The sequence below is a fragment of the Eubalaena glacialis genome, chromosome 10, assembly GCF_028564815.1.
Source record: "Eubalaena glacialis isolate mEubGla1 chromosome 10, mEubGla1.1.hap2.+ XY, whole genome shotgun sequence".
NCBI classification, from domain to species: Eukaryota; Metazoa; Chordata; class Mammalia; order Artiodactyla; family Balaenidae; genus Eubalaena; species Eubalaena glacialis.
Genome location: NC_083725.1, coordinates 51,943,085 through 51,969,852, shown reverse-complemented (window position 1 = coordinate 51,969,852; position 26,768 = coordinate 51,943,085). Strand labels below are relative to the sequence as shown.

The 26,768-nt window shown below is 40.8% G+C and overlaps 1 protein-coding gene across 3 annotated transcripts in view; it reads left to right on the top strand.

The window, feature by feature from the left end:
* The window catches only part of FAT3 (FAT atypical cadherin 3), a 573,936-nt gene that overhangs the window by 7,347 nt on the left and 539,821 nt on the right, over nt 1–26,768 (top strand). For all 3 annotated transcript variants that reach the window (XM_061202721.1, XM_061202723.1, XM_061202722.1), the window contains exon 2: nt 11,420–14,725. In XM_061202721.1, coding sequence (XP_061058704.1) covers nt 11,437–14,725 — 3,289 coding nt within the window. In that variant the 5' untranslated portion in view covers nt 11,420–11,436. The remainder of the gene's footprint in view (nt 1–11,419; nt 14,726–26,768) is intronic.

Sequence of the window (26,768 nt, the reverse complement as noted above, 5' to 3'; positions counted from 1 at the left end):
GCTAGTCTTGGGGATCAGAGAAATGTGCCTGGAGGGATACAGAAGCTGTGGTGACTGTGAACGTGTTTCCTGATGGAGATGGGGCTGGGAAGAGTTAAACTCAGGGGCCACAGCATGTACAAAGCGCCTGGGGCAGGAGGTGATCTGCCAGGAACAAGAAAAAGGCCAGTGTGGCTAAATGCAGAGTGGTTAGAGATGAGTCCAGAAAAGAAGCAAGGGCCAGATTCAGCAGAACCTTCTCAGTCATGTGAACAGTTTTGGTCTTTATTATCCTGAAAGCACAGGAAATGTGCCCTCAGCGGCACCCTCATTCTCATCAGCCGTGAGTGAACTCCAATCTGTTCCAGCTCCGAAGTCCTGGATTTGAACTCGCTGCATTCTTATAACATTCACTTTCTTTCTTTTCTCACTTTCTTTTTGAACCTACTACATTTGACTGCTTTTCCACTTCTGGCTCTCAGGTTCCAAAATGATACGAGGGTCCCAAGAAGCGGGGTGAGGGGATGTCCCAGGAAACCACTTCATTAGCCACGCCCACCACTCTGGGTCCTAATTCTTCCAAAATTGTGATGTGCAGCAGTATTGACAGAGATGCAGAAAGTAGCAGTTCAGCATCTCTCAGGGTGACTCCACTGACCAACCTTGTCCATGTGTGCTTAGTAGCTATTCTCCAAAGATAGGACCTACCCTTGGCCTTTTGGCTCCATTCTAGGGGGCAGAGTTCTTGTCAAGCCAGCTCTGAGGCACTGAGTATTCACACCTAGTCCTTTTACAAGTGCTTTGGGATAGTAACCCCGCCCTGGACCTAATGTGTTAGGCTAAGGTTGGTTATGCTGAAAATTACTATCTAGGTGCTCCAAGGTTCTTTGACAACTCCTTCAATGTGGATCTACAGAAATGTTACAAATATCTCATCCCTCTCAGGAAATATGTTTTCTTTAGTGAACGTGAAGACCCCACTGACACGTGATTCTGCATCCTTGGGCTTCTCAGTTGAGATGGAGGGAAGTTGATGCTCAGCTGTCCTTGATGACCTGTTCTTAGGAAGACTCTGGCTAGTCCCGTGTGGGGATTGAACCTGTGACCTTGGTCTCATTAGCACTGGGTACTAAATCCAAGCAATGTCGGTATAAACCCATGAATCAGTAACAAATAACCTTAATGGAGAGTATGAGAGAGCTGAAGGAAGCCAATTTGCATTTATGCCTAGTTTGCTAAGGCACAGTTGTCAGTGATGGCAATGTGAGGAGACGTGACTGACAAGATTTCTGGATTGTCAGCAAACTTCGAGACTGCATTTCTTGACCTACATGTGAGCTGTTTTAAATCCTGGCCAATTTTTTTCGTTGCTTATTCCCAAATCATCTTCTTTGCCTTCTCCTATATTCTTTACCTCTCACCATAGTGTGTTCATCTTCCATAAGTTAACCTGTTTTTTCATCTCTTCTCCTTTTTGAGTTTATTGGGATTGCTGTCTAGAATACCTTTTTTTAAAAGAGTCTCACCCATTCCCGGATGTATTGTTTCTTCATTTCTTGCCCACGTATTCTTTTTCCCATCTTCATCTGCCCGTTCCCCAGCCTTCATGAGGTGACACATATAGTATCACGCCGTTGTAGAGAGTTGAGCGTGTATCTCTTTTCTTATTAGATTCATTTAGCAATGCTGTACTGTGCATAATATTTAGGGATCAGTGCTGCTGCCTTCTTACATTTGGGGGGGGCATTTAGCCAAACACATAGGCCTTTCCAGAACTGCCTTCTAGAACTTGTGACCTGCTTTGTCCAGAATAAGACCAGATCCCATGTGTAATTTTGGAAAAATTTGGAGTTGAATGAATTCTCCCAGAAGTCCTCCAATAGTCTTTAGGATGTTTTATCATTTTCACATCTTCCTTTGGTGATTAGGTTCTTTGGGGTGAGGGAAACCTGATACCCCCGTTACCTTGTTTTGCTCCCAGAGCTCTGTGTACCTCACCCTTCCTCAGCTCTCCCAAGGATGCACTTCCTAACATTACCATCACTTATCACAGTGGGAAAGGGAGGTACTGAGGGATGCTCCCCCATATTCTGCTTTCCTGATGCCTGATTTTACTATACTGAATACTCTTTTCCTTGAAGGAGACCCACTTTTAAAGGGGTACAGCAATTGGGATGGCTGAAAGGATGTTAACTTTTGGAAATAGGACAGACCACAGGGACTTAACACAGCAGTAAATATGGGTTGTGTCAGAACGTACTAAGCTAAGGGCTCAGAGAACACATTTCCCTTCAACTGCATTTTGCCCCCTAACTATTGGAATGAACACTGTTAAAAAGAATTGTTCCATCTGAAACTATTCGGGTTCTTTTTTCTTTCAGGCAGTTATGCAAGAGTAAATGCTATTACTTGGAAAAGGCTCTTTTTTGCTTTGTTTTTTCTTCCTTTTTAAAAAATCTTGAGCATAAGTGAACACTAATGTATTTACTCTTTGGTTTCTGTCAGCGAGGCCCACCAGAGAAAAATTGAAATCATGCATTTTTCTGGAACATTTTCCCAGACAGCCAAGCATAGAAGCAAATTATATCCACTCCATACATTTTTTTTTTCTCTTACCCCATGATGAATTTCTTTCTCCAGAGGGAAAAGTGATTTTTAAAAGGCTTGAACAACATGCTAATCTTCCTTCTTATAGCCCCTGGTTGAATTACCCCTGAATTTGAAGCACTTACTGATGAAATGATACTTGACATTAACCACTGTTGTATGGAAATATTTCTAGCACCTGGGGAGAAAATAAAGGAAGGTGTTCATAACACTGCAGCTGTGTGGCCTGAATCTTCCATTTTTCTCAGGACCAACTTGAATTACACTTGCTTCGTGCTGACTGACTTTTCTCCTGAGAGACCACTCTTAGACAATAGAAAGATGCGCGCAACTGGAAAAAATGAGAATTTACAGTATTATTATAATGAAAAAGATTGGGTTTGGGTAACTTTCTGCTTGGCTGGTTGGCAGAATCAACTGGAAGCTTTGGTTTGGGATTTGGTCCTTGTTCAGAATGACAGAAGTTGATATCTTATCCTTGTCAATGAAATACTCTTTTGCTTGTAAAACGCTGCTTAGGCTTGGGGCTCAAGTAGACAAGCAGAATTTTCCAGAGAGGTGTGAAATATGAACTTGGTTTTAGGTTTTGCATCTCAGAATATTTTTGATTTGGCAAACTGCTTTTGATCATTGACTAAGTAAAAACAGATAATAAAAACTATGAAAATATAAGGATGATTATTTAACATTAATAAGGTTCTTCCCCTCATACCAGTCTTTGTAGCTCGTAGGACTGTGAAAAGTCTCTATTTGCCTTTTTTTTTTAATGAGAAAAGAAAATATACAGCACACTATAGAACATTCAGCTTTTTCTTCAGTTGGAGCATGGAGATGTGTTTATATGACAAGTATTGAAGCAGTTTCTTCAGGGAGAAGTCTCAGCTTAGTTGAAATGAGAAAACATACCCTGTGATATGGTGAAGAATAATGAACCAGTCTCAAGAATCTTGGGATTAGCCCTCACCTCCAAAGCTTTCCAGGCAGCTGTTTGACCTGTCTGAGCCACAATATCTAGCCTGGACTCAATCAGTGTTTCCCCCACAAAATATTATTTCTTCTCCTGCCGGTGGTGGTATGGGGAGGGGGTAGGAATGGGGAGGAAATTCATGATCAAATACATTTTAGAAATAGTGCATATATATCCCTTGGGATCACAATTTACATAGTATGTCTGTGCATGCAATGAGAATTTCTGAATCCTGACCAAGTACCAAGGAACTTTACTTCTCCTAGTGTAGGTAGACAATAAATACAGATTGTGCTTTCCTAGGGAGTTAACAAAGCAGGGCAAATTATTAGAGGTGACTAAGGAAGGGAGATGGGGAAAGTTTATTTTGGAGCATACTAAAGGCGCCAAGAAGTTCTAAATTAAGAAATCCGTTTAGCTTTGTTCAACCAGCGTTTCCTAAAACGTTTTTTAGTTGCACACCTATTTTCATATCATAGAATGATGTGTCATGGGACACAGTTTGGGAAATGGTGTACTATTTCTCCAAGGTGTCTAGGTTTAATGACTATAATTCCTGATTTGTCCAATGCTCATTTTCATCCTCTCCCTGGAGCATGTTGTGGAGTTACAGTGTACACTGGCTAGACAAGTTTCACTCGACAAAAATTGATTGAAGTTTTGCCTTTTCAAGTTAGATACTGTAAAAGAAGAAGAAACAAGGGAGCTTACTGTCCAGTATGTAATTTACAAACACACATAAGTAACTTTGATACAAGGAAGGCAGTGCTATCAGGAGGTGCATATAGATAAGCTACAGACAGTTTAGGGCAGTGGTTCTCAGAGTACTGGTCGTCCCAAGACCAGCATCTCCTGCGAACTTGTTAGAAAAGAAATTCTCAGCCCCTACCCCAGACCAACGGATCCAGAATCTCTATGGTGGAGCCCTGCAATGTGAGCTTTAGCAAGTCCTACCATGTTTCTGACATTTGCTAAAGTTTAAGAATCGCAGCTTTAGATGTGGAGCTCACTTTTGGATGGGGGGGTGGTATCTCCAGGATTGCTTCATAAAGTATGTGGCATTTTAGCTAAATCTAAGAAGATGGAAAAGAATTATAGGCACGAACAAGTAGAGACCTGTGTTATAAAGGAAGCAATAGCAACGAGACAAATTCACAGTAGAGATCTGAGGTCTAATTTTAGCTTTTTTACTGGCGAGCTGTGTGACCTTGTCCGAATTACATAACCTCTCTCAGTGTGTTTCCTCAACTCTCTAAAGCTGGGTTGTTGGATGAGACAATTTTATGATCCCTGTGTCTGTAAAACTCATTGGGTTTCCATGCCTCTGGTTTAGTATATCATAATGTCATCTGAGTAATGGCATGACATGAATTATTTGCGACGCAAATGCTTAGTATATTATCCTGTACACTCTCTAGCTACAATGATTTGTATTAAGAAAACTACACAGTAAACATTTTTTCTACTTTGCAGGCAGCCATTAGCATCAGCCAGAGAGTAAAACTTTATTCCCAAGTGTGTCATACAGCCAGTCTATAACTGATTTCAGGAGCAAGGACCCAGAACATAAAGTAGTGCCATGAGGATGGTAATTTAAGCCATATCGAAATATGCTGCTCTGGAAGATAGGGCTTAGCAGTATCTGGCTGTGCTGGGGCTCATCATTGCAAGGAGAAATCCTGTTAGAACTTGTCAGGAATTAAAGGCCAAATCTGAGGAGTATCTCCCTAATGCAGCTATGGTTTCCTAAGTTTGAAAGTGTACACTCAGGAGTTGGGAATGAGTTACAGAGCCTTGGCAAGAACCCTTAGCCTATGTTACCATGCAAAAGACCCCTCCCTGGCTCTGACCCCAACCCATGGCAGGAGCCTGGGTCTGTGGAAAGGTATCTTTCCTATTAGGGATGGACTACCCCGTGGATTGTCTTCCTCTTGACCCCTTATCCTCAGCCCAGTTTTCAGTTATTTTCTACTTCGTATCCCTTCTTCTGAACACCTTAATAATTATAGTGCCAGTACATATTTGTGAAACATTTACTGTGTGCCAGACACAGTTGTAAGCCTGTTTCATGAGAGTGGGAACTAGTATAATCCCTGTTTTAAAGATAAGGAAACTGAGACTTAACAAGCTTTAAGTGTTACCCCAAGGTCACCCAGCCAGTAAGTAAGTGGCAAACCTCTATTCAAGTCAGATGTCTCTGACCTTTGGGTCTCATGGAGTGATCCTTTGCTTTTAGTAAAGAAGACATCCTTTCCTTTCCCTTCGATATGGCTTCTCTTGTTGGAAAAAAAAATGTCAGCGTAGGTTGTAAATTTCCTCCATTATCCCTCTCTTGTGACTCACAGATTTTGCCCTCTCTAAAAACTGCCTTAGTTAATGATATTAATAGTCAGCAATTGTATACTTACCACGTGGCATGGACTATTTTAGGTGCTTTATATTTATTAACTCAAATCCGATTTGGTAGGCAGTATCATTCTCATTGTGTAGTCAAAGAAAGGCACAGACAGGTTAAATAGCTTGCCCAAGGTCACACAGCTACTAAAGAGCAGTGCTAGGGACGTCCCTGGTGGCGCAGTGGTTAAGAATCCACCTGCCAATGCAGGGGACACAGGTTCAAGCCCTGGTCTGGGAAGATCCCACATGCCATGGAGCAGCTAAGCCCATGCGCCACAACTACTGAGCTTGCGCTCTAGAGCCTGTGAGCTACAACTACTGAGCCCGTCTGCCACAACTACTGAAGCCCGCATGCTTAGAGCCCATGCTCCACAACAAAAGAAGCCACCGCAATGAGAAGCCCGCGCACTGCAATGAAGAGTAGCCCCCGCTCTCCGCAACTAGAGAAAGCCTGTGTGTAGCAACGAAGACCCAACACAGCCATAAATAAATAAATAAATTTATTAAAAAATAATAATAATAAAGAGAAGTGCTGGGATTCAAACCCAGGCAGTCATGCACCAGAGTGTGTGTTCTAGAACCACTGTACACAGAGCGTTTGTGTAGGTTTCAGACACAGTCACAGCACACCTGAGCCGTGACTGACCTTCCCTTTGCAGTTCGAACATAAGGCATCTTCGTCAAGGATGCCTGTAAAGGGGCAGCCCTTCAGATACTGACTTTGTTCTTTGTTTCACAGGCTGTCATAGCACATTCCCCAAGCATCATCTCTGGCTTACAAAACCCTTTGAAAATCTGTAAGATACGAAGAGATGGAGTAAAAATAGAATGCTTTTCTAAGATGCTGTTTCTACTGTTCAGATATCCCAGCTGTTTAAAGAGGCCAGCTTACTGATGGCAAAATACAGCTTCCCCAGGTTACCCAAGCAAGCAGAGGCACTCCGGGACTCCACTGAGTCAAGGCACTCCCAGAGAGGTGGCCGTTGTAAGAGCTGTTCATTGCCCTGAGGTCTGTGGTATTTTTTCATCCCTGGAAAGAAAATCCGCATGCCCTTCTACATCCCAGGCTAAGATCCCCTCTATCTGAGTGGGCAGGGCTGGATGGTGAGGCACGCTGGACTGCTTCTGGAAAATAAATGTCTCGAAGATCGATGACTTGATGATCTCTTTGGAGATTATATCAAAAATTATTGATTATGTTACTAAGTCGTAGAAAATAGGCTCCGAGGTTCGGAACTAAGTGCTTTCTTTAAAATAATCCAGAAGCAGTAAAATAAATCAATGTGCGGGCCTTCTCAAACACCATCACTATCATATTGGCTTCACAAATAGCTTGGCTTCAGTGTGGAAAAAGCAGGACTCTTTTTTTAAGAAAACATCTTAACAGACGTCTTGGCATACTAAAAAAAGGAAGCCAAAATCTAATTCTAGTACTTACTTTGCAGAATTTAAAAGAATTTCTCACTTCTAGCACTTGTTTATTTTCTAAATTGATGGAGAAGACTTCAAGGTTTTGGAATAATTTGTGCCATATAAGACTTTTTTTTTCTTTTTTTCCAAAAATAAAGATACCAAAACCTCATGAGATATTTTTTGGTTTTAACAACTGAAGCCAAGAAGCTCAGTCCTGCTCAAGTTTTTTGTAGTTAAATCCAAATTTCAGAGCACAATAATACCATTCCATTTCAGCGTGGTTTGAAGTCTTTTTTCATTTGCATTTAAGACCACTGATTCTGCTTTATAAGAAAAGTATTCCAGCAATGTATCTTGCTGAAAGAAAAACTCAGTATGCAAAAGTACTGATTTTCAAATAGTTAACATGAATGATGTTTTTCATATTATGACAGCATTCTGTGTTTTGAAGGATTCACCAGAAGGGTTTGTAAAAGTACCTGTCCCTCAGGGCACTTCAATGTTTACTTATAAACAGTTAACTACTTAGAGGAGGCAGTAACACCAGGGAGACTAATAAGATGTCAGAAAACAAAAATGGCTGCAAAATGTTGATAAACCACAGCGCTAAAATTGTAATATAACTCAAAGGAAAACTAATTCAATTGACACACATTTCCATTTGGTATCAGCTCGAACCTGGGAGATCTAAGACCTCATGTTAGGGAATCTCTTCCTCTTTATGGGCCTCAGTTTCCTCATCTGTAAACTCAAGAGATTGAAACAGATGTTCTTTAAGGCTCCTTTGAATCAGTATAATTTCTTGATTCTGTTTCCTGAAGTAAGATGTGCTTATTTTGGGGATTTGGAAACTGAGCATGTTAAAGGCTTCTGGGCCTCTGTTTACTTCTGTACCTTAATATTCTATTCAGCAAACCAGTATTGTATGCCTCCTATGTGGTATGTGGTTGGTGGTACGTGCCGGACTGCATGCTGGGAATAGAGTGGTGCCCAAGTTCGGCTCATCCCATGAGGTTTCCTTCAATCTGGGCTTAGGGTGGGGATGGGGGACAGACGAAGAAAACTTCAATTGAACTGAATTCACCATTGGAATGGTTTTCTTCTCTGGTGACCAAAGAGTCCAGACTCCTTGGGCCAAGTATTGGTGAAACCACAGGAGTGCCCTGGGTGTAGACTAGTGAGTGGGAAACGAGGCAGAAACTTGCTTTGTATTTCCCTGGAGATGCTGGGAGTAACTTGTTTTCTACCTTAAGAGAGTGCACATACCTTCGGTCATCCCCTTATAAAAACCTTGTCTCCTTCTACTGTGTTCATAGTGAACTTAAAAATACCTCTTCTGCTTTGGAGCATTCTCAGATGATGAAATAAAAGAATCTCATGAGTCATACGGGTTCTTATCAAAGCTTCTGCTGGTTTCTATCTGTGGTCTCTACAGAGGGCTCTGTCACTCCCATCTTTCAGCCGAGTGTCCTCCACGGAGAGGCACCTCCAGTCGCACTGGTCCCCTGGGGTTCACTCTCCTGAACCTTCTGCATCCAAGCTGCTGCTTCGCACGGAACTTAGCACATGGGGCATTTCCAAAGGACAGCCAGCCAGAGGAACTGCCTGTGAAATTAACTTCTTTTATAAAAAGTCATCCCATCTTTCTGCTTTACATTTTTATTGTCTGTGCTGCTTACAAAATCCCTATAGTAAACTGTACTCTTTCTACCCACCTACTCAGTGTTTCCTTGGTGCTTCACCAGGTGACAGCAGCAAGGCATATTTCCTCCTCAATTGGAACCAAGCAAATGCAGGCCCAGAATTTCACTTATGAGAGTCTCCTGTAAGGCAGAGTTGGGGGGAAAAAAATGAGAAAGCGTGTGGGGTGTGGAGAGAGTCTGCTACTAGGAAAATGAGGTTTGATGTTCTCATCTAAAAAAGGGTGTAATAGCATGTGCCTTGCCAACCTTGGATATTTTTATAAACTACAAAGATATCTTTGTAGATGCTAAACTTCCATAAGGGATTTTTTAGCTTGCAGCCAGTGATTGCAACTAGTTTAAACCCAGAATGGAGATCATCAAATAGAGAGGACGTGTGGGTTTTATGCTTTTCCGTCAATGATAAATACTGACTAGTTCAACAGAATGAAATTATGTCATATGTGCTTCTAGGGAAACTTGATTATTTCATTCTTGCTTATAGATAATTTAGGAAGAATGGTGGTGTGATAGGAAAAAGCATGGCTTTTAGAGCAAGAAAGACCAGGGTTCGAGATCCTGCTCTGCTACTTACCAGCTGGGAGACATTGGTTGGGCCAGTGTTCCAACCCAGTGGGTTAACTTTTCTAACTTTCAGTTTTCTAACATGGAGTTGGGTGAAATCGTACTTAGGGTGTTGTGAGGATTAAATGTAACAAAAGGGCTAAGTCACAGCGTGCCAGCTAAAGGATTCATTTCCTATCTCCTCTTCTCTCCCATTCTGTTTCCCATAGAAGAGATGGAGAGAGGAAATGGGAGGGTCCAGTGAATATGTCTTGGTGGAAGAACTAATACATTTGGTTGTTCTAAAAATCTGAGCCATCATGGTATAAATAGACTTAGCTCTTCCCTGTTAAATAGCATTTCCCTTCTCTATTTTTAAAACACTTGACAGATTTTAGAGTTAAAATAGGAAAATGTTTTGATAATCTACATAGTCATAGAGCTGTGGTGACTTGGAAATTTAATAGTGGCTGATAAAAATAATTGGAAGTAATTCCTTCAGTTACTCTTAAGAAAATAAAGCTCTTGTCATTCTTTAAATTTTTCTTGTACAAAATCTTTCCTACCTCCCTTGTCCTGAGGGGCACGGTCCACTGGTGAATATCGCTTGGCTCGGGCAACTCCTTAGGGATGGTCCTTCCTGCTTTGTTCCTTACATGATGTTTTGTTCATCCTCATGGTAGTAGATTATGCCTTAATCTTGATTGGTTTAAAAGTCAACACAACAGAAGATGGTGATACCTTGAAAACATTTCTTTAAAGATCAGAGTTATAAAAGTAATTACAGGGGCTTCCCTGGTGGCGCAGTGGTTGAGAATCTGCCTGCCAATGCAGGGGGCACGGGTTCGAGCCCTGGTCTGGGAGGATCCCACATGCCGCAGAGCAACTGGGCCCGTGAGCCACAATTACTGAGCCTGCGCGTCTGGAGCCTGTGCTCCGCAACAAGAGAGGCCGCGATAGTGAGAGGCCCGTGCACCGCGATGAAGAGTGGCCCCCGCTTGCCGCAACTAGAGAAAGCCCTTGCACAGAAACGAAGACCTAACACAGCCAAAAAAAAATAATAATAATAAAAGTAATTACACAACCATAGATGAACAATGTTAACTTAAGAAATATTAGAAAATACAAAGATGCCCCCAAACCCACAACACAGTTAATTCATTTTAAATGTAAAAATGCAGTTGTATATATAAATGTTTAAATAATAATAGAATGATATCATATATACATACCATTTTATGAGTTTTTTTATTTAGCATTACATCTTACTTCATCGGAAAATATACATCTTTTTATCATTATTTTTAATGGCTTCATGGTATTTTGTTTTATGAAATGTGCCACAAATTAATTGCTTCTCTATTGATAAGCAGTTAATAGCGTTTCAATCTTTTGTATTTTAAACTGTGCTCTAAATGTACAATTGTCTAATTATTTCCATAGGATAATTGCCTAGAAGGTAATTTTATGTCAGAGGTAAATGCACTTTTTAAGGCTTCCAGAACATATTTCTAAATTGACCTTCAGAATGCAAGAAATCTTCTGCCAATGAACAATGCTATCAGCAGTGTAAAAGCGTCATTTAAAAAAAATCAAATAAGATAAATTTAAATCCTAGTGGTTTTGAATTCCTTGTCATCTAGTAGTGGTAAGGATTCTATTTTTTTTTTTTCTCATATTGATGTTTTAGTAAAAAGATTTTATAATAAAGTTTTTAAAAAACACTCTTTCATAACAGTTATTTCCTGTTCCTTCTCCCATGTTCCTCTAGGTTAATTTATCTTTTCTCTCTCTCTTTTTCCCCCTCCAGGATGGAAGTATGATGTGATGGATATAACTATGGGATACTGTGTAGGTACACGGCCTCCCTCTTGCCTCATCCTCCTGCTTCTCAAGCTTTTGGCCACTGTCTCTCAGGGGCTGCCGGGGACCGGGCCCCTTGGTTTCCACTTCACACATTCCATTTATAATGCTACCGTGTATGAGAACTCGGCAGCAAGGACCTACGTCAACAGCCAGAGTAGAATGGGCGTCACCTTAATAGATCTGTCCTGGGATATCAAATACAGAATAGTGTCTGGAGATGAAGAAGGCTTTTTCAAAGCAGAGGAAGTCATCATTGCAGATTTCTGTTTTCTCAGAATAAGAACTAAAGGTGGCAATTCTGCCATATTGAATAGGGAAATTCAGGACAATTATTTATTGATAGTAAAAGGTTCTGTTCGAGGAGAAGATTTGGAAGCATGGACTAAAGTGAGCATACAGGTTTTAGATATGAATGATCTGAGACCCTTATTTTCACCCACAACCTACTCTGTTACAATCGCAGAAAGCACACCTTTAAGGACTAGCGTTGCCCAGGTGACAGCAACAGATGCAGATATCGGTTCCAATGGAGAATTCTACTACTACTTTAAGAACAAAGTTGATCTCTTTTCAGTTCACCCCACGAGTGGTGTCATCTCTTTAAGTGGACGATTAAATTATGATGAAAAGAATAGGTATGATCTGGAAATTTTGGCTGTGGACCGGGGGATGAAGCTCTATGGAAACAATGGAGTGAGCAGTACTGCAAAACTTTACGTTCACGTTGAACGAATAAATGAGCACGCCCCAACTCTCCACGTGGTCACTCATGTTCCTTTCTCACTGGACAAAGAGCCCATATATGCGCTGGTGACAGTGGATGACGTAGATGAAGGAGCCAATGGAGAGATTGAGTCTGTTTCCATTGTGGCTGGGGATCCTTTAGATCAGTTCTTCCTGGCTAAGGAAGGAAAGTGGATGAATGAGTACAGGATTAAGGAGAAGAAGCAGGTTGACTGGGGGAGCTTTCCCTATGGCTACAATCTCACTCTTCAAGCCAAAGACAAGGGGTCACCTCAGAAATTTTCAGCAGTCAAGATAGTCCACATTGCCAACCCCAAAAGAGACACTGTCCCAGTTAGGTTTGAAAAAGAAACGTACGATGTGAGCATTAGTGAATTTTCCCCTCCTGGTGTCGTGGTTGCTATAGTAAAATTAAGTCCCGAACCTCTAGATGTGGAATACAAATTATCCCCTGGAGAGGATGCACAGTACTTCAAAATTAATCCTCGGTCAGGTCTGATCGTCACAGCACAGCCACTGAATACCATTAAGAAGGAGGTTTATAAACTGGGGGTGACAAATAAGGAAGGAGATTTAAAAGCACAAGTCACCATCAGCATAGAAGATGCAAATGATCACACCCCAGAATTTCAGCAGCCAGTGTATGATGCTTTTGTGAATGAAAGTGTTCCAGCGGGAACAAGCGTTTTGACAGTTTCAGCTTCTGATAAGGATAAAGGAGAAAATGGGTACATCACCTATAGTATTGCCAGCTTGAATATGTTGCCATTTGCCATTAACCAGTTTACAGGTGTTATTAGCACAACTGAAGAATTGGATTTTGAATCCTCGCCAGAAACATACAGGTTCATCGTCAGAGCCTCTGACTGGGGTTCGCCGTACCGCCATGAAAGTGAGGTCAATGTGACTATTCGAATAGGCAATGTCAATGACAACAGCCCTCTCTTTGAAAAAGTGGCTTGCCAGGGAATTATTTCCTATGACTTTCCAGTTGGAGGCCATATCACAGCTGTCTCAGCGATCGATATCGATGAACTGGAACTTGTAAAGTACAAAATCATCTCTGGAAATGAACTTGGTTTCTTTTATTTAAACCCAGACTCTGGTGTTTTGCAGCTTAAAAAGTCACTGATGAATTCTGGCATTAAAAATGGAAATTTTGCCCTTAGGATTACAGCCACCGATGGGGAGAATTTTGCGGACCCTATGTCTGTTAACATTTCAGTCCTGCATGGGAAGGTGTCTTCAAAGAGCTTCAGTTGCCGAGAAACTCGCGTGGCTCAGAAGCTGGCAGAGAAACTACTCATTAAGGCCAAAGCAAATGGGAAGCTGAATCTGGAAGATGGATTTCTTGACTTTTATTCAATTAATAGGCAGGGGCCACATTTTGACAAGTCATTTCCTTCTGATGTGGCCGTGAAGGAGAATCTGCCCGTTGGTGCTAACATCCTGAAGATTAAAGCCTATGATGCCGACTCTGGCTTCAATGGAAAGGTGCTATTTACAATATCCGATGGGAATACGGATAGTTGTTTTAATATTGATATGGAGACTGGGCAGCTTCAAGTCCTTATGCCCATGGATCGAGAACACAGAGACCTCTATCTCCTTAATATCACTATCTATGACTTAGGTAATCCACAAAAGTCCTCGTGGAGGTTGCTCACCATCAATGTGGAAGATGCTAATGACAATAGCCCGATTTTTCTTCAAGACAGTTACTCAGTTAACATTCTTGAAAGTTCAAGTATCGGCACTGAGATTATTCAAGTGGAAGCCAGAGACAAAGACTTGGGTTCTAATGGTGAAGTGACTTACTCAGTCTTGACAGATACACAGCAGTTTGCCGTCAATAGCTCCACTGGGATCGTGTATGTCGCTGATCAATTGGACCGGGAATCCAAAGCAAACTACTCTTTAAAAATAGAAGCCAGAGACAAGGCAGAAAGTGGCCAGCAGCTGTTTTCGGTTGTCACCCTGAAGGTTTTCTTGGATGATGTCAATGACTGCTCCCCAGCTTTCATTCCCAGTAGCTATAGTGTGAAGGTTCTTGAAGACCTCCCCATTGGCACTGTCATTGCTTGGCTGGAGACCCATGACCCAGATCTGGGACTGGGGAGTCAAGTGCGCTATACTTTGATCAATGATTATAATGGAAGATTTGAAATAGATAAAGCAAGCGGCTCCGTCCGCCTGAGCAAAGAGCTCGACTATGAAAAGCAACAGTTCTATAACCTCACCGTTCGGGCCAAAGACAAAGGGCGGCCTGTCTCTCTGTCATCCGTTTCCTTTGTTGAGGTGGAAGTGGTGGACGTCAATGAAAACCTCCATACTCCCTATTTCCCAGACTTTGCTGTCGTTGGATCTGTAAAAGAAAACTCACGGATTGGAACAAGTGTGCTGCAGGTTACTGCCCATGATGAGGACTCCGGGAGGGATGGAGAGATCCAGTACTCCATCAGGGATGGCAGTGGTCTTGGAAGGTTCAACATAGATGACGAGAGTGGTAAGTTTCATATTTGGTGCCAGAATTGTTGTTTCTCTTCTCATGAATTGTCAACATTGGAAAAGTGAATGGCTCTTCTTGCACTCAAACGGAATGATAAATGAGGTTGCATTTGGTGCAGAGGTGATGCAAGTAAAAGCTTTTCCTTAGAATGCATTGACTTGTAAGAAGACCTGTTTATACAGTGATACCCAATGGTTTTCCATGGGAGTCCCTGGTTTTTGTTTTTCTTGTTCAGCATTGCCATCACCAGGTTATCTTCCAATAAGTGTAAATAATTGTCACCTCTGTTGAGTGCACTCCTGACCTTCACTAAATTAAGGGCCCTGATAAAGTAAATTACATTTGAATTGGCTTTAAATTAGAAGTGTGAAATGGATTTTCAAATGGATCTTATATACCAGTCTTTCCCTTTATAGTAAGGCTTTTCTAAAGTGATATTGCATTAGTTGCTTGGTCTCTTGTGTTTCCCAGGCACATCTGGCCCTTGAATGACAGGCATTTGCACTGTATCGGCCGCATTAATGCATGGAGGCAACCTTCTACAAATGTTTTCATGATAGACTAGAGGAGGCATGTTGTGGCTTTTATTTACTAAAAAAATGGTCTTAAGATTTTATCTGTAAGGATTTACCTTTTACAGAAACACTTTAAAATATGGGACAAAATAGTCCCAATATTTTTGTGTCCCCTACCTGTTTATTTATACACTGTCGTAGATACAGATACAGATTTTATTTCTATTCTTATTATTGTCATTATTTGCCTTTAAATGTACAGGTGCTTGGACACCTGCTTGTGTGTGTGTGTGTGTGTGTGTGTGTGTGTTCCTTGATCAACACAGTGCCTTTTTCTAGTCTTCTCTAGATTGTACACATCTCAAGACAGGGGCTGTGTCTTCTCTATTCCTGTGTGAATGGTACTATTAGCACTTTACAGTTTGGGGGCACATTTGTATCCAGTAAATCATTTTCTACAACACTCACAGGGTGTTTTTTCCCCAGTAATGATGATGATGATGATGATGATGATGATGATGATGATGAAGAAAACAGATAGTGGGAAGGTGTCATCACAGGGATACTAGTTGTACATTAATTATACTAGAAAAAGGGTTTGAGAAAGTATTAAATATTGGATAGGAGTTATAAAACTGTGTATACTGTCAAAAATTTAAACTGTAAATTGTAAATTTTTTGTATGAATGGTTTCTCATTTTGGCTAGTGTAAATTGTAAAATTGATCTCCATAGCCATGATGAAGGAAAAGGTAAATGTCAAGAAAACTGGGTTCTGATGTAGCCATATACTCTATCTTATTATATATAACTTGTCATTTGATTAGAATATATTTTTACCTTTGAAATACAAAATGAGAAAGAAAAAGTAGTAACCTTTACTGGGTGTCTATTCTATGCTAATACTTTACTGTTAATAATAAGGACTTCATTGAGTACTTGCAATAGGCAACACACCATATGAAGGGTTTTATAGTCGGGTCTTATTTAATTCTCCCAACAGCCCCTCCAGAACTAATACTCATCAACTCATGAACTGATGTTAGAGAAGGTACATAACTTGGAGCCAGGTTTCAAGTTTAGCTCTGAGTCACTGCAGCATACACTGCTGTCTCCCATCTAAAGACAAGTATGGGCTTCCTTGCATGTTCCTAGAGACACATGAATTTGGTGTTGATCTAAAATCTGTAAGGCAATAAAGTGTTAAACGGGTTTCAAAGTCCTTACAATCCTGGGCTCGTTGACTGATGGCACCAGCCATTAATCACCTTCCTTCTTCCTCACAGTCCCATTGTGTGGCTCTTCAGTGTGAGAAGCTTACCTTTGGGGCTCAGGTGGATGTAGGTAGGTAGGTCAACAGGAAGGTGTCAGGCTGGATCATTAACAACTGCAAGCTTCATGACTACATCAAGCCACAATGAGTTGTTTTCATTAGTTGCATCTTGGTGTAGCTTGATGCAGGGAAGATCAGGAGCCATTTGGTGAGAGTGGCCTAGATTTTCCATGTTTGTACCGTGCTGTTTTGTCCTCATCTTGGGTGTTATTTCAGAAAATGTGTGTATAGTCATCTGAACCAAAAAGTATGCTTTTATAATTCTTTACATAAATAGAAATTATGTTTATTGAAGTATAGTTGATTTACAATGTTGTATTAGTTTCAGGTGTACAGCAAAGCAATTCAGTTATATATATATGTGTGTGTGTATGTATATATGTGTGTACATATATACATATTCCTTTTCAGATCCTTTTGCATTATAGGTTATTTGAAGATATTGAGTGTCGTTCCCTGTTCTATATGGTAGGTCCTTGTTGTTTATCTACTTTATATATAATAGTGTGTATCTGTTAATCCCAAACTCCTAATTTATCCCTACTCCCTTTCCCCTTTGGTAACCATAAGTTTGTTTCCTATGTCTATGAGTCTGTTTCTGTTTTGTAAATAAGTTGATTTGTGTTTTTCTTTAGATTTCACATATACGTGATATCATATGATATTTGTCTTTGTCTGACTTACTTCACTTAGTGTGAGAATCTCTAGGTCCATCCACGTTGCTGCAAATGGCATTATTTCATTCTGTTTTACGGCTGAGCAATATTCCATTGTGTGTGTGTGTGTGTGTGTGTGTGTGTGTGTGCATACATATATATACACCCCACATCTTCTTTATCCGTTCATCTGTCTATGGACAGTTACGTTGCTTCCATGTCTTGGCTATTGTAAATAGTGCTGCTATGAACATTGGGGTGCATGTCTGTTTTCAAATTAGTGTTTTTGACTCCAAGAGTCTTTTGCCTCTGTTGTAAAACCAACTCCCTACTTTGCATTGTTCCCTTATATTCTGGATTGTATAAAATAAATTTTGCCATGAGTGATAATAATGCCACTTTCATTTTGGCATTGCTTTGTGACTTAAAAATCTCTTTTCTTATGACATCAACTCCCTTGGGGTAACAAATAGCTAAGTGCGTTGTGCAAACCCACATACCCATTAGAGGATTTAGATCTAGAACCAGCTCTCCTCAGTCCTAACTCAGTGCTCTTTTCTTTGCATTCATTACCCATGTTTCTGATTTACTTTCCTAGAGAATTATTCATTTTTAAAACCATAGTGACTCTTTCTTTTCCTCCTTTTTTTTCGAATTTTATTTTATTTTATTTTTTTATACAGCAGGTTCTTATTAGTTATCTGTTTTATACATATTAGTGTATATAGGTCAATCCCAATCTTTTCCTCCTTTTAATTTCATTTTGTTTCCCTCTTTTAGGAAGTAAAACTATCTTTTTCTCTAGGTTATAGGAAAAAAGTTTCAACTTAATGTTGACATTTTAATGAAGATTAGAATTTCCATATGGTAATATTCTTAACCATCTTCCTTCTGTCTCACTTCTTGCAGATTTTAACATCCCAGCCCAAAAAGCTGATGAGGAATGATTGCCTGGACTTGTGCCACGGGGATGCTAGGGTTAGGGGGAAGTTTGGCAAATGTATGTCCAACAAGAGAAGCCATCACCGTGGCGCTATTGGGTTTGCGCTACTGTTGAATGATCAATCAGCTCTTTGCCTCCAAGCTCTAAAAATCATGGCTGGAGCTGCTGGTAGAATGAGTGGCTCTTTAGCCCTACAGCTGTTACTGGGTCTTAAGTTTGGACTCTGTTGTTTCATTTGACCCCTTGGGCATAATAAAATGGCCTAAAGTTGTTTGGGTTTTCGTCTTTCAAGAACCTTAAGTCATCCGGCAAAGGTTCTGTCTGTCATGGCTTGCCTTGTTTAATGGGTCTAAACTTATGCATGCACATGAATCAGCTGGAGAGTTTGTCAGCAATGCAGATCCCCAGGCCTGATTCCCAAAGATTCTGATTCAGTTGGTCTGGGGCAGGAGCTGAGGGATCTTCATTCAAGCACTCCAAGCGGTCCTTCTGTGTGTGGTTCAGAAACACTACCCTAAATTTACCTGGGCTCCTTAGAGGGTGTCTATCAGATTATATCTTTTCTGTAAAATCCTGTTCCTTATTCTTTGGAAAGGCAGGGAATTGAGCTCATATTTTAGATAAATTTCTTTTCTAGTCAAGTTTTCCAATCCAAATAAATTTTCTGTTATTCATTAGTGGTGATAGTTTTCTGAATGTCTTCCCAATGGATCAAAATCTATTTCTGTGCTTCAGTAATTGCAGTGCTCCTGTTTTGTGAGACGGCTTATGCTGGGATTAGTTGATCCATTTAGTAGTTTTATGTTCTTGACCTTTTTGGAGCTCAGTGAACAAAACCATACCTTTGAAATTCTTTACCATGCACGGGCATTTAATAAATGTTTAATAATGTTCACAGTAAATGGATTAACTGAGGGGCCCCCAACTACAGTGGATTTGACGACAATTTAAATGACCAGTCTGGAAGATGCAATTTAATCTTTTTTTTCCTTCACAAAGGACGCATTCTTATTCTTTGACATAATAGGAATGCATATTCTTGCCTACTCAGAAGTTTTAGAAGGTTTATACAGAACACACTGTACATTTTAAACAGTGATTTTCTATTAGATTCTTTTGTAAACTGCAAACTTGAGCAATGACTTCACTGTTTTATTTACCTGGTGTTAAAGGAGTATTTAATCCAGATAAACAATTTCCAGTTTAGCACATTAATCATGGGTAATTAGGAAGATATTTTACCATCCGTTATTACTAATTATATTATTTCTTCCATTTGTCAAGTGCCTGTTGTGTGCTAAGCACTATGCTAGGTGCTTTGTGGGTACTTTCTAGTTGTGACAGTAATCCAGCACGGTGAGGTTCAGTGAGGTTTGCCCAAACAGGGTCAGGCATCTGGAAGTTGTTAGAACTGGAATTGGTGCTCTAGTGCAGTGGACTCCAAATCTCATGTCAGTTCCCCTCTTTTCCACTGCAGTGTGCCGTAATAACCTTGCTAAGCATATGTATTAGTCAGATTTTTTCTGTATTATTACTGCATAACAAACAATCACAACATTTCAGTGGCTTATAAAAGCAAACATTTTTTTCTTCTTGCTCTTAAGTCTGGGAAGACAGCTGAAGTGTTGCAGGCTGTAGATTGAGTTACGATCTGTTCTACATGTCTTTCCTACTTCAGGACCCAGGCTGAAGGGAGTACTCACTGTCTGGGATGTAGTGTTCTCAAAGTCAGATCAGGAGTGCAAGAGGCTGATGGAAGCTTGTGGTGCCTCTTAAAGCCTCTGCTCAAGACTGGCCCACATTCCATTGGCCACAGAAGGTCTTGGGGCCAAGTTCAATATTGATGTGGGGTAGAGAGTAATACTTCTCTTACAGAGGGAGGGAGGAAGAGGAATGAATAATTACTGAATAATTAATAATAATAATTACTGAATAATAATACAGCGTAACATAGCATGTGACAGCTCTCACTACTGTCTTCATAACTTGACGTTATTTGGACACTACCTTTGTGGAAGGCACTGGGCCAGGCAGTAGTGACACAGAGAGCTACAGGTATCAGACCTGGGCCTTCTATAGTGGGACCAGGGTCTTTCAAGCTCTCCAGTGTTGAGATGCTGTACTTGATCTTCTACAGGGAGAAGGATTCATTTCAACTGGTGACCAGGGAGAGAATAAATACATAGAGCTTTTATTTATTTAGTTCAACTGAAGAATGTTTACTGGCTGCCAGCACTGAGTCTAATACTCTTTTATCTGCAGACTAATCATTAGAGAGTTAAGAGTGGGTGAATGAAAACCAAGAACGGGAAAATTTGTATTGTTAGAAATTTGAGAAGCTTTTGTCATTGCAGAAATCGGATGTCCCAACACAGCTATTTAAAAAGGTGGGTAATATCCATAGGATCATGTTTCTTGCATAATGTCATAAAATATAAGCTTCCCTTTTCTGATATTCAGAGGCACCAGAAATCATATTTTATCTTACGGTTGGCTGTTAATCTTTCCAGTTTCTTCTCCCCAAACTTGCCTGTTAAATTCCTTTTTGACAATTTGAGGTGTAAGGCAGATGCTATTCGGCGGCTTTGGTGCAATTTATGATAATTCCAGACTAAATGGTGTTCCCCATCCTCATTCTTTTTTCAAGATGATATTTGTGTTTCCACCCGTCTAGGTCAAAAGAGACTCACTGAATTTTGGCTCAAAATTTGCCACTGGGACCAGAGCAAGTAAAGGAGAGGCATGAAGTTATGATCAAGTGATAGCAGAAACTTTTCTCGGCTCTGGATTTTTAACCTTAGCTCTAGACTTCTTGATCATAATTATTTGAGAGAAATATAATGTTCCCGGAGGAGCCCTGAACACTCCATAACATTCAGATGATCGTAGTATACTTTCATTTATCATTACATTTGGAAGGTTTATAGAGTTTGATAAATATTTATGCGATGCCGCTACATTCACAGTGTTTCATTGAAAAGAAAATGAAATGAAAATGAAAATGGGCTGCAGCCTGTAGTTTTAGCTTGCCAGTTTTTATGAACGCATGTCTTATCGAAAGACAGAATCTACAAAGAGTTGTGTGTGGGATTCAATTCAACTTATATTAAATTCTGGGCACTGGTATACAAATGATTGAATATAATAGGACTCTCCAAATTTTCCCATTGGACATTGGAGGACTTAGTAGCTCCTCTAGGGCCATACTCTTTGTGATTAAATTCACCGATTTTCATTTACATAACATAGTTAGTATTCGAGTTGCTTTTAAAGAGCAGCATGCTAGTGAGAATAGTACCAAGTAAAAGTAATATATTGAATAGGAAATGTTTTGAGTCAAAAAGTGAATAAATGCTGAAGGGATTAAGATGAGAATTTGAGGTACACACACAGCAGCATACACACACACGCACACACACACAAACACACACATGTTATGGTAAAAACATAAAGGCTTTGTGGTTTAGCCCCAAGATCTATAACCATTCTATAACCATTCTTAAAAGTCTGCCTCTTTGCTCTCGCTGCTTCTCTGCTCCCTTTTTTCCTCATCTTCCACCTCTTCCTTCTCTACTTGCCACAGTTGTCGTGCACAGATTCCCTGCAGGCACAGTGCTTTGCACTGAAGAAGATGCATAGATGATTAAGTCAAGGATGGGTAGTAGAGACAGAAAAGCATGTAATTGCAAACCGTGGGATACATAAGTGACACAACGTAAGTGAGTGCCTTGTGTTGGCCATTCATCATGTTCACTGAGGCCTTAGCATCACCCTTTGGCACTGTGGGATGATTTTTACAAATTCCAGTTAGAGACAAGACAGTCTGTGAGATAACCAGGGCATTAAAGTCAGTGGATGATGATATATAAGCAAGGCTTAATTGTCAAGGAATGCACAACCCCAGAAATGGATCGAGGTTTTGTGAGGCTTAAAGCTCATGCAATTTGGTGTGCCTGCTTTGAGAAAAATTATAAAAAGGATGACTACAAAATCTTTGTATTTGTTTAGAATGAGGAAAGAAATCACAGTAACTCATGAGTTTGAAAGCCAACAAACAAATATCACAAAGCTCAGGAAAAATATAATATTTTGTTGATTGATTGTCTAACACACCTTTCTAATACTTTTTTCCCTTGCATTTTTTGGTTGCCTTTTTTCTTTGATTGCCTCTTATAGGATAATAATCTTGTAATTGTTTCTATAAAAAGTGCAGAAAGGTTATTTTTCCTCCAACGTGATTGATTGAAGTTTGTTTTTTCACTGAGAGTTTAGAAATGTTTCTCTAGAGTCACAGCTTGTTATTGGTAGTGCTATGTGTATTCTCTCCATCGGTGTCAAAGTTGAAAACATCTCTATCGAGTTTATTTCTCAAATGAGCTGTTGCAGATCTACTTGCTCTTAATAATAACTGCTACAGGTCTGTGCTCTGTAAACAAAAAACGTCTAGTAATTTCCATGTCTGAGAATCTAATCCACCAAAAGAAAGAACTCATGGTGCACTTATGCTGCATTTCAGTAGAAAACTTTGCTGCAAAACTTTGATTTTGATTCTGTAGGCAAGAACCAAATCTTCTAATTACAAGTTTACATGTCTAATGATTGGGGAATTTTCCACAGACTAGCTCCTGGCTCTGTACATTTTGTACCTAGTTTCTCCTTCCCAATGGCCATAATTCTAGTGCTGGCCACCCCAGGATATGGTCATGTGGTGATACAAGTTCTTTCCCTTCACTTCCATGCTACAATGCTGGGTGTCTCGGTGCAGTGGGTAGTAGAAGGGTTTTGGGAAGCCATTCCTACACTGGACAGCTAACGACAATTTGTCTATACATGGAATTGATGGTGAACCACATAAATATATGCCACTAAATGCAAACCTAATGTATCTTCAACTCATTCTCCCTTAGATCCCTCAGATGCTTACAACTACTTTATCTGGTGATGCAGAATATAATAGAGGAGAAGTTGAGGGGAAAGAGAAAGAAGTTTTAAATGATTGTGGTTTAGGTATATTACTTTTGCAAAATTTATAGAAATGTGTAACCCTGTGAACCATTGCTAGGGTCCTCTATGCGGCTTGGAAGCTTTGACTTTGATAGCTTCATACTAAACGTGCAGCTGCCTAGGAGTGTTAGTAAATGAACATTTTTCTGAAAGAAGTTAAGTCTTCGAGATCATTGGAGGGAGGGACTGAGCTGGGCCAGACCACAAAGGCTAGGCCTGATTTGTTGACTGCAGACCCCTAGACCAGGTTTACAGTTTTTGTCACTCTCATGTATTATTGAACCAACAGACAAAACTGTGCAAAGGACATAAGATCACGGTTGCATGTGAGTGGATCTGGCTCCCTGGTATCTCCAAGTATCTCAAGGAGGTGCCCTGGAAGTATGTAGGCAAAGCAGCACTTGAAGAGTAAGAAGTCTGCAAGTTCAAAAAATACAGAGGTTTGAGCTCACTGCCTTTTCTGAGTGGTTGGCTGGTGAGAGAAATGCATTGTTCCTTGGACCCGCTCTCTTTTATAACACCTATTTGGGAATTCACTAGGAAGTATACACTAGGATCTGGAAGCCAAGGAAAAAGGGTCTTTGAGAGCTGTCCTAATGACAGTCACAGAGTTCTTTTGCTTTGACTCATTATCTGTATCCTAAAAGCATGACTTTGAGATTTCCCCTAAGCCATTAGGGGTTTCACTTAATCACAATTTCAACATTATTATGAAAGTGTTTTTTGATAATCTAATTTATTGCTATTATATCGTACATATCAGTAGCACATCTCACAATCGGTAATTTCCATCCCCATGGGCTGCTGGCATTGGTAAGATGTTTCTGGAACCTTGCTAAAGCCCTGTTATTTTTAAAAATAAACATTGACTTGAGGTCAGCTTTAACAGGGAACTCTATTCAATAGATATCACATCATATTGAGCCAGCATGAGGCCCTGAGATCTGGAATGAGGCTGTGGTGATACAAAGCAGGGTTAAGGTTTTCTTCCATGTTTGTCTATCCCCTGTTCCCATGCATGTCAGCATCTTTCCCTGAACCTGGGTAGAGTTATACATATCTTCTCACACCTTGAGTATACTTCTAAAGAAATATTTGCCACATGATTAGACTGAATGAGCCTTGAATTGAAAACATGGTGATTAACTTTTGGATGACAATTTCATAAAACATTGTCCTGATTGCTAAAAGTGCATGTGTCAGGGGTCCCTGGTGGCGCCGTGGTTAAGAATCCGCCTGCCAATGCAGGGGACACGGGTTTGAGCCCTGGTCTGGGAAGATCCCACATGCCGTGGAGCAGCTAAGCCTGTGCGCCGCAACTACTGAGCCTGCGCTCTAGAGCCCGCAAGCCACAACTACTGAGCCTGCATGCCACAACTACTGAAGCCCGCAAGCCTAGAGCCCATGCTCCGCAACAAGAGAAGCCACCGCAACGAGAAGACCGCGCACCACAACGAAGAGGAACCCCCGCTCGTCGCAACTAGAGAAAGCCCGCGCGCAGCAACGAAGACCCAACGCAGCCAAAAATAAATAAATAAAATAAATAAATTTATTAAAATAAATAAATAAAAAAATAAAAGTGCAGGCGTCGTCCATCTGTCTTTCAGGTAGTTTTATCCTAGAAGGCAAATAATCAGAATTGGAATGAGTAAGAGTTTCATTTGTGGTCGCTAAATTCCTATGTTTCACAGCTAGGATAGTGTAGACACCCAATGGTGTTAATGCTAAGTCAGAATTCTATATTCCACAGTCATACCACATGACTCAAAAATGTATAATTAGCTAAATTGGAACTTGATAATTGGTAGAATATGTTCAAGAACCAGAGTGTAAGCAAAAATTGCTATTGGGAGCCTTCTAAATAATCTTTAGAATGAATTTGTTCTGCTATACATGAACTCTTGGGTTTTTACCTAGACCTTTTTCTTTTCATTAATTTATTTTATTTTATTTATTTCTGGCTGCCTTGGGTCTTTGTTGCTGCGTGTGGGCTTTCTCTAGTTGCAGCGAGCGGGGGCTACCCTTCATTGTGGTGCGTGGGCTTCTCATTGCGGTGGCTTCTCTTGTTGTGGAGCATGGGCTTTAGGCGCACGGGTGTCAGTAGTTGTGGCTCGCGGGCTCTGGAGTGCAGGCTCAGTAGCTGTGGTGCACAGACCTAGTTGCTCCACGGCCTGTGGGATCTTCCCGGACCAGGGCTCGAACCCGTGTCCTCTGCACTGGCAGGCAGATTCTTCTTTCCTGCACTGCGCCTCCAGGGAAGCCCTTTACCTAGAGCTTTTTAATTTTACTTTGCACACAGTTCTAGTAAGCTAGACTTCTTGATGTATAATCCTACAGTATTTTAGAAACTGCACAGCAGACAGATTGCTGTAGGTAGGCATACTAACAACAGCTAGGAATAACCCTGTTAATCAGACAGGGAGAGAAATCAGTGGCCAACCCCCATTGCCACTGGTGTTTATTATGTGCCAGGCATTGAAAAGTATTAACTCATTTACTTTTCACAAGGATTCTGTAAGGTAGGTACTCCGATTATTGACATCTATGGGTGAGGAAACAAAAGCTTGATTTTAAATTGCTTGTCCAGGGTTTCACAGCTGTGGTGGAGCAGGGATTTGAATGAGGCAGGCCAGCGCCAGTCTGAGCTCTTAATCACTATACCTCAGACACTTTCTGGACGAACAGCCCTAAGTATCTCCTTAAGGGCTGACCCAAAGGGAGCCCATCACTTCATTACCACACAGTATAAGAGCTGATCATTATAATGAAGAGTCCCAACCATTGTAGAGGCCCAGGTTCCCTAGAAAACAGAGCCCAAGGCAAAAATTACAGTACATGCTAATGTTTTATTAAGGGTGCAATCCCAGGGGAACAAGAGCGAGGGAAAGAAGGAAGCCAGGCCTGAAGGAAGGGAGTCCAAATATAAATTGGTATGTTATTAAATTAGTCACAGCTTTACAACAAAAACCAGCCTGTTTCTCAGTCACCCTGCCGTCTCCAGGGAGGCCACTTAGAACCTCTGCATCTTGGGCCATTTGGCCTGGAGTTGGAGGGAAGGGCAAGCAATTTTTCTCTTGGCTCTTTTCCCATTTTTGACCTCTTATTGGTCAGATCTGCCACCAGGTGTGGGGCATCAACACCCCAACTCTTCTGGGTTGCGTTGGGTATGCTTGGGCCGCTGGTGGGAAAGCCAATACTTTGTGGGTACAGCCTGGTCAGCATTCCTGCGTTACTGTGAGGGAGCTCCTTTTCCTGCTGTAGCCCTGGGGGTTCCTCACAGGAAGCTGGAGGACAATTGAGGCTGTGGGAGAGTAGTGGAGCAGACTGAATTGAGTGGATCTTGGCGATGCACAAACAGGGTCTGGGCAGAGAATTGCAATGTATTTGGGAAAGATTTTTCATCGAAACAAACAAATAAAATCTAAGCAAAATGAAACACAACCCATAAAATTGTGATGCCTACCCGAGCAGATGCTAAGCTACTTACAAAACTCAGTTACACAAAATGACACATTTCCCCATAGCTCTGATTTGTCAGGGTGTTGTGATTCCTGTTTCTCTGGGCCCTGGACTGCTAAGAACTGCAGAAG